At 35.1% G+C, this 15,417-nt stretch overlaps 1 protein-coding gene across 5 annotated transcripts in view; it reads left to right on the forward strand.

Annotated features, from left to right (window-relative positions):
* APC (APC regulator of WNT signaling pathway) overlaps nt 1-15,417 on the forward strand; it is an 89,625-nt gene that overhangs the window by 61,701 nt on the left and 12,507 nt on the right. For 3 of the 5 annotated variants that reach the window (XM_035562620.2, XM_035562621.2, XM_035562622.2), the window contains exons 7-11: nt 341-424; nt 6,350-6,454; nt 10,902-11,024; nt 13,584-13,962; nt 15,233-15,328. In XM_035562620.2, coding sequence (XP_035418513.1) covers nt 341-424; nt 6,350-6,454; nt 10,902-11,024; nt 13,584-13,962; nt 15,233-15,328 — 787 coding nt within the window. The remainder of the gene's footprint in view (nt 1-340; nt 425-6,349; nt 6,455-10,901; nt 11,025-13,583; nt 13,963-15,232; nt 15,329-15,417) is intronic. The other 2 variants (XM_035562623.2, XM_035562624.2) reach the window with 1 other exon arrangement.

The raw sequence follows: 15,417 nt of genomic DNA on the forward strand, positions 1-15,417 counted from the left end.
CTAAAAATCTGGACAGAACGTTAATTTCAGAAATGGGAAAATTGTTAGAGTAGACTGAGACTTTTTTCTATGACTGTGCACTGTGTGACAACCTGTTATTATATCCAAGTTATTGTCAGATTTATTAGAAACCCAACTACCCGCTGTTTTCAATGTTTGCAGTCATGCCTGTGTTTTAGTGTGAAGGACACTTGAATTAAATATGAATTAAGTAGTTCTGTTAGTAGAAGCTGTTGTAATAGTCACATGTATTTGAAATGAACTCTTCATATTGTCATTATATGCAATAAATAAAAGGAGTTTTGGAACAAAAACAAGTATGAAAATGTACTCATTTTAGGTGAGGGTGGCAAGAATTCAACAAATAGAGAAGGACATTCTTCGTATTCGACAGCTCCTGCAATCCCAAGCAGCTGAAGCAGAGGTTAGTGAGCGTTTACTTGCTTTTTTTGATTGTGGTATATATCTAATTAAAAAATCAAATAATTTCAGTAAGCTTGTAGGCAGGATTATTTGCATCAACTAGTGATGTCATAGTTAATGAACTAGTCGATATATGTAGGCTTTTACTTGTTCTCTTACCAGTTAACTGATGGTGAAAATACTTGAATTACTTTTTATGTTGTTATTGAACTTAAGTCACTAATGATAAGTTCAGTGAAAAGGTGAAAGTGCAATGTATTATGAAGGCTGTGTCTTGGTTTCAGCAAATAACAATCAGTTGTACATGCCTTACCAAATAAAATTTCTAATAAGCAGCTTCATGGTTTGCTTATCCCGTGAGAGACAGAAGAGAAAAATTGATAAATACAGCCTCAGTCAGACTTCTTAAAAGGCATATTTTTAGCATATAAGTATTGGATTCTATATTAAGAAGTACAAAATTCATGTTTCCTGTAAATGACAAAGTCCATAGTAGTAATTACCACTAGCAAAAACAGCTTTCTCAGTGGAAATTCGCTTAAAAGTTCAACTCAATTTCTTTTACTGGTGAATTAACTATAAATTTTATCTTAGATGTGAATATTTTAGGTTTTATCTTCACTCAAAATAACTACAGTGAGAGTGCAGAACAACATTTGAATTCTTAACGGTTGTATATTTTTCCATTTCTAAAAATAATGTTTTCATAATTTCAGGATCCGGGGGAAAATCTGGTATTATAAGTGAAGCTGACAGAAGTGTGTATAATTAAAACTACCTGGTCTTTTTATACCTTAGCCAATCCAGGTGCTTATGCACATTGATGAGATACCCCCCGAGCCTTTTCTTCTCCAGAGCTGTATCTCATGTGATTATTCCAAGCAGATATCTGAAGAGGTTTAACTGTGCTTTCCTGCAGTGCAGGACAGTTTCTGTTCTGTTTTTTTGCCCTTCTTCCTCCTCTTGGGATTCTGAATTCCACTGTCTCATGGTGACTGCAGCCAAGGCTGCCTTTGACTTTCATGTCTTCAGAAATTCTTCCTTGTTTGTGAATATTAGGTCCAGCAGGGCAGCTTTCCTGTTTGCTCTTTGTTTGCCTGTGTCAGGAAGCTGTCATCACATTGTTAGATCCTGATGTACAGCCCTTCCAGCGGATGTCAGGGTGGTTAAAGTCCCCTGTGAAGGCCAGGCCCTGTACACACGATGCTTCCTCCAGTTGTTTGGAAAAGATCACATCTATTTCTTCTTCCTGGTTAAGGACGTCTATAGCAGATACCCACTACAGCAGCACCCATGTTGATCTCCAGCTAATCTTCACCCATAAGCTCTTGACTGACCACTACCCATTGAGGCACAGCTCCAAGCATTGCACCTGTTCTCCTCACCATCCCCGCCTGTGCTTCCTACAAGGTCTTTACCCCCAAGTCACAGCCATCCAGTCGTGTCAGCTTTCCCACCACATCTCCATGAATCCAAGGAGGCCATAGCCCTACAATAGCACGCAGACCTTTTAACTCCTGCTCTGTTTCCCGTGCAGCATGCATGAGTGTAGAGACATTTCAGAGAGGTGCCCAAGTGTGCCAACTCCCCCTGTACGGGCTTAAGAGCTTTCCCCCTATGGCAGTTCTGTATGCCTGTCCACAAAGGGATTCCACTTCCTTTGTCCTGTGGACTGCCCTTGTGTTCTCATTGGTCAGGGCCCCTTGGCTCGCCTACTCTATCTGCAGCTTCCTTACTTGTTCTTTGAGGGATCACTCCGTCCCTTGTTGTTTCTGGTTTAAAGCTCTGTCTGGCAGATTGGCCAGCCTGTGATACTTCTGCCTCATTTGATCAGATGGAGCATGTCCCCAGAACGTTTCTCTCTTACTCTGGTTTAACAAAAAAAAGGCACAGTATTTTAGCCTCACCGGAGGTCAAGCACTCAAACAGCAACAAGATGGAACTACCTAATTAGAGAAGTTTTTTGTCTTAGTTTTCTTTCCGCTCTGTTTTTCAAATTACTTGGCTGCTGAATACATATCAATTCTTCCGCTTTTTCAAAATTTTGTTATGGTGTCTTACCCATAAAGCATCTGGTTGGCTGGTTGTGCTATTGCATGTTTTAGGGGAGAGTTACCTGGGTGCTGGTGGTAAAGGAGGCAGTCACTACACAGGTATTATTACTTCAGTGTGGTTTTAGTCATTTGACAGATGGCCAGTCCTGTTGAACAGCATCTGAATCTAGCTGAAATTGCCTGGTGGCAAGAAGGAGGGTATTAGCAGTGAAATTGCAAAGTTCGTGTAACTGAAAAGTGTAAACATGAGGCATTTATTATATTTCTATTGTGCCTGATGTGATACCCAACTTGAATGTGCTCCTTATGTTTATAAAGATCTAATGTCAATAATAAATGCCATAGATTTATCTGCTGATATGGTTGGCTGGTGTGTTTATACCAATCATGGAATCTAAGAGCAATATATGCTGTAGAAAACAACCAAATATAATAATATACCATAAAGAGTAGTTTTATGAAATAAATCAGCAGAGAAAACTTTAGCTCACATTTTAGCTCATTTGTAAGGCTTTGCAAATTGCTAGCTCTTGTAAATGCTGTTAGAGATAGTTGAAGTAATTTACTTGCGAGTACCTCCCAGTTTCATAAGAATTCTCATGTATCAATAAAATATTTTTTAAAACCTTCATAGCAAAGTTTGAAATCCTCTATAGAGTTAGACCCCTTTGAAGATAGAATGTTTTGTTGTCGGGTACAAATCTGAAATTGCATTTAAAAGAAAAAGGCAATTTCTTGTCAAGTACTTAATGTGCGGTTTTCGATTTGTTACAGTGGCACAGGCCTATCTGTAATTTGAAATGTGAATGTTCCATTGTGCAATGTTGCTGTAGATAGAATGTAAAGGGTTTATTACATACAGAGATTAATGCTTTGCGAACTTTAAACTGTTTAAACTGTGATAGGCAGGCATCCTCTGAAAGATTTAACTCACTGCATTTTTTTTCCTCATGACTCAATGGAAGCAAAACTGTTTCAGTCTTCTGGCTTGTTTTTGTTTCTTGCATTGTTCTGTCTTATGTTCTTACTTACACCTGTATGCGTATAATTGTACTTACTATGAAGTTATGGCATATGTTATGCTCTCTAGAAAATGTGTAGTTTTCAAGGTACAGAAAATAATAGGGTAGTTGAATATTGCAGAAAAAAAAATCTGTGTATGGAAAATTATTTAGTCCTAATAAATGCACAAGAGACTTTTTCAACAATTCATGTTTACAAGATATTAAGTACAATTATTTGTAGTTTGTTGTCTTAGCAAAAATGTAAATGTACTTTTCTACTAGTAAATATGGCAAAATTACTTTTCAAGTGATAGTTGTTGACTTCAGAAGCATTTAGAGCATAGTGACAAGATGGAGGGAGCACCCCTGTCTTTCTCTCACAGGCACATGCAGTCTTTCAGTATTTTGCTACAAAAGCAAACAAGCATACTTGGTAACTTCAAATTTTAGAGTTACTTTTGTAGTGTGATGCCAGAATTCAGAAGTGACAGACCTTCAAGCCCTATGGATGACTGATGAGACAATATAACATGTATTTATTCATGCATGTTGTGAGTGTACACTAATGTGTAAAATAACTGTTGCTTTTTTAACTGTTTATAACCTTGCTTTTGTAACTGTTAAGAATGGCCTTATAATTGTGAATGAATTTGGTTGTAATGTTGACTTCTTTTTGTAGTGGCAGAGAGCTTTTGGGGGGAAATGGAAGCCATCTCTTTCATAAATAGCATGTGGAAAATAAAATTGATAATGAATGGGAAGAGAGGAACAGAGAATGCTGAGGAGAGTTCTGCTTTTGGTGTCAGGCAATGAAGTATCTCCCTGTTTGTGTGTTAGTTACATGAACACTAATAAATATACCACCATCATCATTCCTAAAAAAACGTGCCCCAAATCCAGAACTATTTTTTGATGGATAGCATTATCCTCTAGGGTAACCCAGTAATTCATGAGCCTTGCTGAAGAACCGTTCCGCTTTTCACCTTTAGGCTCATTAAATACTAATTTCTTCATGAGATTGAAAATTATCTGATGGCTGGAAAATTCTGTTCTTAGTTACAGTCGACGCTTAGATCTAGATTTTCTGTCAAACTCATCATTAGACTTTATTCAAGACTGAAAATACTGTGAGAGAGGGAGAGTCATTATACTATGTTCGTACTGATCTTGATTGAGTCCCCACTCTTGTACTGGGAACCAAAATGCCTTCAGTCATGGTATGAGCATCCATAGTAATAGAATCTCATACACAGACAGAGATGGTGAGTTTTTAAATTACAATTCAGTTTTAAAAGAACAGTAATGCTGTCTCCAGAAAAGTTTTCTGAGTTTTGCCTTGTGAGTTAAAAGGCAAATGTGATACTCATTTTCCATAACTGAGCATATCATGTTAAGAAAAATGTTACCAATCATTAATGTCACTTTTTTATTTGTGTAATGCTAATGTTCTTTGACATATTTTCTTCCATTAGCCTATATATATATGATTTATTTTTAATGTCTATCCCAAAATTATTGCCAAACATGTAGTTACTGTTTTTTGAAACTGTTCAGCACTAAACATTTTCTGGGTTTGAGGCTCTGATGTCTTTATATGGACAAAATAAAAGAGTGTATAATGGGGATAATGTATGAGTTTGATCACCATATACCTAAAGAAGGTAACTTTTTTCAGGTGACCAAAAAAGTTTCAGTATGTGCACATTGAAGAAAAGTATGTTTCTCCTGAAAGTAAAAGAGAAATTTCCATAAAGCTAGATGGGGTAGACTGTGCTATCATAAGCCGTACTGCTCAGAAACATCGTAGGGCCCCATGGAAACTGAATTGAATATAGCAGCTGTTAACAAATAATTTAACAAATGAAAAGAATATAAGTGTATGATAGTAGCCTCTAAGTCTAAAAAATGAGGCTTGCCATCAAAAGTAATTTGCCAGGAGCTGGATTCAATGATCCTTGTGTGTCCCTTCCAACTCAGGATATTCTGTCATTCTATGACTCTGTAAGAATAATCGTGCTTTTGAGGTAGGACAATACCTTTTCAACTCCAGACTTCAAACCATTTCCAAGGGCAGGTTTATGTATTGTTCTGAAAAGCTGGAACATTTTAAGCATAATAGTGGATGATGCTGGATATTCACGTACTTCATAACTGCTCGGTTATTCTGTTTGCTTTTTTAAGGAACTGTATCTAAAGGCCTGATTTTGGTGTTGATGTCCTGATCTCTCTCAGTGGTGGGGACACTGGTTTAATTTCCACGTACGTGTGCAGAAAAATGGGTCTCCTTAAGAAACTGAAACATGCATCTATGTCAGGTTGCTGTATTGGTTTAATTTATTTTGGTTGTATATGATCAGGCTGATATAGGATCAAGGATATAGCAATTTTATTTGCATCATTCCTATGCTGTTTGTCTTTAAAATTCAGAACGATCCTTACTATATAGGTGGCCTTCTTTTCACCCAGGATTTGTTTGTCTGTGATTGTGAAGCTTAATATAACTGTGCTAGCCCTAGTCCCCAGCAAATGCACGGCTCACGTGACAGTGCAGGGAAGACAGTTGTTTGCTCCAATTCTGTTACATTTCTGATAGCGATGTGAGCACAGCTGGTGGAAAATGGTGTTCCAGTGTCTCACAGCAAATCCTTTGTCTTGCAGGGCTATAATCCTCAGAGGACATGCTTCACTTTCATCCTGCAGTTTTTCTGACACTCAGCTGTTAATTATTGAGACTAAGTGTTGCGAAATACAAAGTACTGTTCAACGGCTTTGTGAAGATGCAGCACTGATATATTCACAGTCTAGAGAGCTTTGAATGGTTGCATACTTCGTTTCTGAATATAATTTCATAAACTCTTATATTAACAGAGAGCACCTCAAAGCAAGCATGATGCAGGTTCCCATGATACTGAGAGGCAGAGTGAAGGTCAAGGAGCAGCAGAAATCAGTATGCCAACTAGCAGTACTGGTCAGGTAAATTGATTATTTTTGTTATATATTTTTTCATTTGGTGATGTTATACGTAAATAATGTGGATGTAGTAGTACTGGAAATGTATAGTGCTTATTTATTGATATATACCTTACAGTGTTTGTGTGCCTGCTCATTTTAAAAAGATTTGGTTTTCTTCATTCCATCTAGAAGTCAGTAATAACTTGTATTCGTTGGAAGGAAATGTTTTTATAAGATGAAGTATAAGCATTCTATAATGCAGGGAGTGGTTTTCTTTTGTTTAAATAATTAATGACCTTGATACTAAGATGGATATAACAAAAATGACTAGAGAAAATACTATTTTATCATAGGTGAACTGTAATATTAGCAGTATGATTTAGTTATGAGAAATGGCTCAAAATTTTACTTTATAAATTATCAGTGAAATGTCAGTGATTTTCAAGAGCAGATTCAAATGGCAGGTTTATCATTAGTATTTCTTTAATACAATATCAGATAAAGCTTTGAAACAGCATTATCAATGAGATAATCTGGAAGTGTACTAAGTGTTTTTTTAAATGCTTCTAAACAGTTGGTCGTTGTCGTTCCTTATATTAGTGAAATACATTAGTGGGTTTACATTTTGAGTGTTACATTAAATTTTTTCTGTCTTTTTAAAAAATACTTATTAAACCTTCAATGGCCTAAAATATTTTGATTTATTTACCGTGCCCTAATGTTCAATCACTTCATGATCTCCAACTGTAGCTGAGACATTCCCATTAGTAATGTGTATTCCTGAAGTTCACACTACAAATCTAATAGTTGAATTCATATGCAAAATATTTCTGCTACTTTGGGGAAATAGAATTATTTTAATCCTCCTGAAAGTATCATGGACAAGAAGATTTATCAGAAAGAATATAAACTGTGGTTTGGTTAGAATATTTCATTTGATTAAACATTAAGCACAGCTAATGATTTTGCTTTTGAAATATATTTGATCACCATTTAGAATTAAGTTCTGTCAGCCGTATCTGAGCAATTGCATGAGGCTTTGACTCTAATTCTTATGACAGCTTTATTGTGTGGGGAAAAAAAATAGTTCAGCACTGCTTTGAGGCTGAAAGCATAATGTGTTTGAATAATTGATGCATTGTGGCTGTATCATCTGTCTTCATTGTATGCATCAGGAGTTATTTTGGAGAACAGATATTTTACAGGGAAGGAAGAAAGAAGGGATTGTCATGTCCTGGCAGACTTGCTCAAGTGAAGGATTCATTCATTCTTCATTGGAGGTCCTATGTTTGGGATTTTAGCAATTTGAATTTTGCCTCATAAAAATCTTTAAAATGTGCATGTTATTTCCTCCTGTAGGCTGATAGATCCAGGGCTCTGAATCTGTGTTCTAGAGACATCTGGGGATTATTTACTTGCAGTGCAAGTCCAGAGAGAAAAAGCTTAATGGAATGGGCATAACAGTTATTTGTGACAAACCAGCTGAATATACTTTGTTTCTTTCAGCAGTCACTATTAAGTGGAGTGCAAGAAGTTTTAATGAAATAATCTGGGTCTAATTGTTTTTGTAGCCCCATCTACTAACATTAATAAATGTTAATTGAAATGCTGCCAGTTGAAGCTGAGATTTTTCAGGGTTCAGTTTTGTCCCTTTCATCTTTCAGCTATGTTCTCTTCCATTATGCTCACTGTCCTGGCACTGAAGAGAAGTTTTTGCATTCCTTTGTTTTGCAAGATTTGTAAAGGAATTCAGTTAGGTTGTCTACTTCATTAAGAAAATCTGACCCAAAATAGGGAAAATGACCTGACTGACAGGGAAGGTAACAAGCATAGTAAAACAAACAATGAGTGAATAACAGTGAGCTATAACAAGAGAAAACAAGATGAAGTAGACAAATAGGAGATGGTTTAAAATGAGAAAGTCCTACACAAGAATGGTCCAAGTAATATTTGTCATTTTTTCACTTTCTCAGATGAATGGCTACACATTTCTTACACTAATTCTTTCAAATCAGTGTTTAGGAGCCATTAAAAAAAAGGTAGTTACATTTCTTTTGGGCCTCCTGGCATCCTACAAGTAGCAAGGCCACATGATGGCTCTGAATGAAATAGTTATGGGAACAAAAATAAGTACAGTTTGGGAGAAACAATAGGGAAAAGGGCAATATTTCTGTCTGTACTGTGGTGAACTTTAACATGTAGTACTCCAAACTTTCATCTTTTTTACTCTATTGGATAAGATGATTGTAGTGAATTTAGCAGTGGAGAATTTTTGCATGTACATTATGTTGAATCTGTAATCCTCTGAATGTAGTCTGAGGTCAAAATGATATGAAGGGATTGGTCAGTGTAAAAATATTGGGGTCCTTTCGCATATTCACAGCACCACAGATTATTGAAGTGAGCGATTCAAAAAGTACAATATAGTTCTAATGTTAAGCTTAAAGATTTTGAATTTTCCTCATATTCAATAGAGAACATATGGGCTTGCTTACACTGGAAATATATATTGGAATAAATTAATATGACTAAATCATTCTAGTTACAACTTTTTAGCATCCTGTGCTAGCACTTATTCTGGAATATGTATGAATGTTCTGGATTCAAATGGAGAGTGAAATGAGTATAATAATATACAACTAGATTTTTTTTTCTGTTTAAACAAACTCAACCTGAAGCTATTTCCAAATTTATTTACTCACTTTCAATTTCAAATTTAAGATATTGAACTGTATGAATAGCAAATACACTGAGAGGAATATTTGTCTTCTTTCTTAATGGTGCACCTTGAAAAACAACAAATTATTTCAAAGTGTCTTTCGAACAGTTTTCTTCAGTGTTCTATGTTTTCATTGGAAAAAAAAAGATATCATTGGTCCAGATAGCTTGAAAATATTGTTTTGTTAATTAAGCTAATAATTTCATGAACACATTTTAGCTTTTGGGCAGGATCAGCACAGCACAGGATTGTTGATTACCTCAGTAAAGCAGTGTTTTGATACTAAAAGTGAGTGAGCAGTTACAGTTCCTATTGCTGATTTCCACTGAGGTATTCAGGTATTCTCAACTAGGTGTGCAGACACCCCCTTTGAAATTTTTGCCCTGATTGCATAGTCAGTATGCTGCTAGCTACTTTTAATTTTATAATTGAATCTAATTTTAAATTAGGATATTACAAGTCATAAGATTAAAAGAACTGCCTTTAAAATAATGTTATTTTGTCCGTAGCATTTTAAATGTCACTGATACAGTTATAATGTACAGTAAATGTCACTGATACAGTACACTAATATTTGATTTTTCGTAGGAATTGTGTGGCTTCTGTGATTCCCTCACAGTTAGTGTATAAAAACAGTTAGAATATGAAGTAATTTTTCAGCTTTTGGAGTTTATTTTTTGTTTGGGCTGTGATGTTGAGAACACAAACATGATTCCAGATAAATATGTATGATATCACCATCTTATGATCGTGGTGGGTAATATATTTACCTGTATGTATAACAGATCCAGAACTTTTAGGAAGTTGTCTTCCTTCTGCTATCAGCTGCTGTTAGAGCTGATACAGGGAGAAAGAAAAAAAAAAAACGATCTGGGTTGAGGTCAACAGAGCACTGGGGAGATGTAAATCTTGTAAGGCACTCACCTCATTTGCAAGACAGAAATGAAATAAATAGAGCGATGTTCTCTTAAAGTGTTCACTATTCAAATGTATTTTTAAGTTCCCTAAACTGAATGGGGAGGGAGAGACATAGTAAAGGCAACTTCACAGACAGTAAGTCGAGAAAATGATCAACAAAGGCAAAAAAAAAGGTGGATAGCAAAGGTGGAAAAGGAAAAATACACAAAATAGATTGAAAGATGGCAAATATCCTAATAGTAGTTCTTGCTACAATAGGTAGGGACATTCACAATAATTTCTAAGAAAATTGCAGCTAATAGTGTCAGCATTGTTTTGCAACTTTTCATTAAAAACAAAACTGATTCATCCATTTGTAATTTGGTTTCGACATGGACAAATTCAAGTATGGTTACTCCTTGTCCAGATGAATCTCTTAACTTGTCAGTTCTTGCTTATCTGATTGTATTCTGAAGATGTATGCGTATTCTTAGGCAGTGTGTAATCTGACTTAAAAGTAAAAGCTGCTTTTTTCTCTCCATAAAAAATCATAATTCAGCTTGCTGCAAAGTCCAGTTCTCCCTTTTCTCGATGAAAATAGCAATTATAAAAGAATTCAATTGAAGATAGAACTCCATTGACACTGAATTTTGGGAGAATTGGTTAATAAAGCACACTTAACAGTGACATCTAAGTAGTGTAAGGGCAGGGAGGACCTAACTTATCCAAAATACGTTGATAGTTCACCACTGTAAATATGATTTTCATGATCCAGTGCTGAAATTGAATTAGCCAGTAGTTGTTTTTTCAGTTAGACTTCGTGTTATACTGAATTGTTGTTTAAATTTGTAGGGTTCTGCTGCTCGAATGGACCATGAGACAGCCAGTGTTATGAGCTCTAGTAATAACTATTCTGTTCCTCGCAGACTGACAAGTCATCTGGGTACCAAGGTAACCGAAGATTACAAACCACAGGTCGCTAATGCTACATTTTACTAATACAATAATCTCATTGTTTCTGCCAGTAGTACTAATATTAGTTGAATAATCTATCCACCTGTAGTAATTTTGTGGAGATAAAACTTAATATTTTTCAACCTTTAAAATATATCCACAGAAACCCTCTTTTTCTTAACTTATTGATGATCAGTTAGAGTTACTACAGTAAGGAAAAAGCAATTGCTAGAAATTACTACAGTATTTTAAAACTCTGTGATGTTGATTTATATTCCATGATGAAAACTAACCCTTTTAAAAACTTTTCCAGAGACCAAATTCACAAAACAGATGTGATTGCTAAGAAATTAAATAGACCAGAATTTTTTTTAAAAAGTCATGTAAGCCCTTCACAGTAATGTCTGTTTACAATAGAGTGCACTCAAAAGTGTATGTATAGCATAAAAAGAGAGGGAAAAATGTGTAAATCTGTAACACACAATTAAGTTCATGGACCACTGGAGTTTATATTGCCTCTGTAATCAGCAGTAGTATAGAAGGGGTGCTAAGCCCAGTCTTCTGGGAAGCAGGGGCTATTATTAGCTTGGCATAGTATTAACTACTTTGGGCTTTAAATAGGTTGTTATAATAGATTTTCTGCCCGGCATTGTATGCATGTAGCAAATGAATGTGACATCAGGTAGTTTGTTTACAAGTTTTCATTGCAAATCATAGAATTCCTAGAAGTTACAGACAAGAGAATAGTCCTGAATGCAGGGAAAGATGCTGAGTGTGGAAGGTTACAGGCAAAGAAATACGCTGAACTTACTCTGCTGTGGGTAAGAAAAGTTTAGTAGTAATGCATGAGAAGAGAGGAAAGTTGCAGGGATTCTAAGTACAGTTATGCATTTACAGATACAGAAAGAGATGTCTCTGCAGTGTGTGCATTCAGAGAGAGGGAGAGAGGGAAATATACTTTACAGTTTTTCCTATACTGTGTTTGCCACAACTTGGAGGCCAGATTTTGGTGGCTTTGGCTTTATTCTCTGACAGAAACTTTGCCTTCCAAATCAAAATAACTGTGGATTAAAATTGCAACTTGAAACATCTGTCAAAAGGCACACATAAAGCGGATTAAATTCACTCTCTTTTACGAATCCAAGCAGTTTGTTTTAATACTACATATGAATTTTCCCAGACCAAGAATCTCCAAACCGGGATGCTAGACTGTCATAAAACTGGCTATAGGACTATTTCAGTGGATTTTGCATGGAATCATACAGTTTCGCAAATTTAAAGATTTCCCTTGTTCCAGCAATCCTATGGTATTTAGGGAAATAGATGTTACCAAACTCTCTGTTTAGTCTACTCACTGCCATTCAATTTTTATATAACTAGGTATTTGTACTTACCTTCAGACACATTAGAATTGTTTGTGAAGAAACCAAATAAAAGCATTCACTGGTCTAGTAACTAGTGCAAAAATCTAATTAGTAGTAGAAATCTTTGTTTAGCAGTCCAAAGTGCTATTTCTTAGCATATTTTAAAGAAACTCCCTTTGCTATTTCACAGTTCCCTTTGGTAGTTTCTTTATGTTGTGCTGTCATTTTGAATGTTGCTGTTTATCTTGGCTTTAGGAGTTTGGATAGAGTTCAGGAGTTTCAGATAGTATCTAAATCACCTTCTACATCATGTTATTCTACTAATAGTTGACTGCAAGAACCAAATGCATTCCTCGTTATAAGGCTACTAGTGAAGAAAACAGGATGGGATAGACAAGCCAAATAGTGCATTGGCCACTGATAGTCCAGGGGATCCCTCAAGAATCTGTTTTTTGCTGTGAATTTTTGTTGCTCCAAGTTAAATGTGTAATGCTAGGTTTATATGGCTCTATTTAGTTTTACAAATGCTTGGTACTTAAATGATGTGTAGTAAAAGAGCATTTGTTTTCTTTTCTGGTTTTGTCCCTGTAAAGAGTTCCTTTAACTCTTAAGTTTTGCATTTGCTGTAAGTAATCTGGTCTGTATGCAAGTCACTCCTTGTGACAAAAAATGGTTAGTTAATTTGAAAATTTTACATGAAAACTTTATGTAGATGCAACATAGTTTTAGTACAATGTAAATTAAAAATTCATGTAATCACTCTTATCCTGCCTCAAATAATTGTATTTAATGCCATATAGAAAATTTCTCACTGAAGAGCATCCGTGCATGAAAATGTGATTCATACATAATTTTTTGAGATAGTTACTTTTAAAGATATTTTAACTGTCTCAAACTAAAATATTTTCATTACTGTTTCATTAATCTTTGTACAATGGAAAGTTAGAAGTCTTCACCATTTGACTTGCAGATTAATAGAGCTGCTTGCAGTTACCACCCACTTATTCTAGCTATTTAATCACTAAATGAGATTTATTAAGGTTATAAATGGTGAAGTAGTGATAATATTTAATTATTTCTAAGTAGCACAAATTCTTGCAGCATTAAATCAATTGTTTGGTTTTTTTGCTCATGTGTACCATTCAGATTTCATTATAATTTATTTTAATATGTAGTTTTTAAATATAACTATTTTTTAAAATCATTTGACCTGCAGGTGGAAATGGTGTACTCATTGTTATCAATGCTTGGTACTCATGATAAAGATGACATGTCAAGAACATTGCTAGCAATGTCTAGCTCCCAAGACAGCTGCATAGCCATGCGTCAGTCTGGATGTCTTCCTCTCCTCATCCAGCTTTTACATGGCAACGATAAAGACTCTGTCTTGTTAGGGAACTCTCGTGGTAGTAAAGAGGCCCGTGCCAGAGCCAGCGCAGCACTACATAACATCATTCACTCCCAGCCTGATGATAAGCGAGGCAGACGGGAAATCCGCGTGCTCCATCTTTTGGAGCAGATTCGTGCTTACTGTGAAACATGTTGGGAATGGCAGGAAGCACATGAACAAGGCATGGACCAAGACAAAAACCCAAGTAGGTTCTTCAAGCTGTATAAATTTTGAAAAACAGTGAATTAACAAAAAATACAATATAATCTGAAATCATGTTGAATGTATGTAAGATTTCTTTTATATATATATATATATATATATATACGGGTAGCTGCAAATAAATGCATGTGGGTGTATGTACAAATACACTTTTTGAGTTAAGGTAGTGTTAGGAAGTAGTACCTATTACAAATATGATGCCCTATTTATAAACCTGTTCTTTCAAATCATAAGGCTTCTGTATGCTTTCCAGATAAAAACTCTATAGTGTTTTATATATATGATCTGTAAATTAAAAGTAAATTTCAACTCATTCCTGTTCTACATTTTGAATAATGAAGGATATTTAAATAAGTAAATAATGCCAAATTGTTCTTCATTCAGATGTATTTGCAAGATACACACTTCATGTAGGAAAGAGGTACAGAGCACAAATTAAATAATCTCAATCTAGCCAATATAATATAAACTATTATTTATAATGTTGTACATGAGAAATATTTCAATATTAAAATACCAGAGATGTAGCAATGTAAATGAAATAGGAATTTTCTTAGGGAGCAGTTACAAAAAAGATTTAATCTGCATAATTTAACTGCTTTTTTGAATTGATGGCATTTTGTAAATACAGGTTGTAGGTGTCTCACGGAAGTACCACTGAAATCAGTGGGCTGAATCATAGGTTTTGGAGTTTACTGCTACAACCATTTCGCAAAAGTTGGGCTCTGAACAACATGTACCAATACAATTTATGCGTTAGCCAGTATCTAGCTCACAAAATTATGAATTTTAAAACTATGAAGCAAAGGGGTTTAATTAAACATTCCTAAGGACTTAACACCCAAAGAAATAGCTTCACTTTAGGTGTTGTATTATTTAATGCCACTATAATATTTAACCTTACTGATTTCTTTCAGATTTTTATTTTTCAAGAGTAATAAGATAATTGGTACCAGAAGTTATATTTCTAATTTAATACATACATTAATGATTCTCCTTAGTTTCTTTTTCAGCATCAAGTATATTTCTAGTACTTATACGTCATCTTGGTTTTATGTAGATTTATTCAGGCATCTGTGTATACAGATGTAGTAGTAATATTCTGAAGTAACTGTCTATTCTTGGATAAATAGGAAGATAAAAACCCTGAACAAAATTGCAATTGATTTATCTTAAATTTAGTTTCTCTTTGAAAATCTTTATACAAAGCTATACACCTAGGAAATACTAATTGTTACCTATATCTGGATCAGTGCCTGCTCCAGTTGACCATCAGATCTGTCCTGCTGTGTGTGTTTTGATGAAACTTTCATTTGATGAAGAACATAGGCATGCAATGAATGAGCTCGGTAAGACCAAATGTATTCCTCTGACTTCCTTTGAAACACTTGCTGGAAACGCTGACATTTTGTGTTTGTATACCTTGATGGATATGTGG

This window comes from Cygnus atratus, chromosome Z, assembly GCF_013377495.2.
Source record: "Cygnus atratus isolate AKBS03 ecotype Queensland, Australia chromosome Z, CAtr_DNAZoo_HiC_assembly, whole genome shotgun sequence".
NCBI classification, from domain to species: domain Eukaryota; kingdom Metazoa; phylum Chordata; class Aves; order Anseriformes; family Anatidae; genus Cygnus; species Cygnus atratus.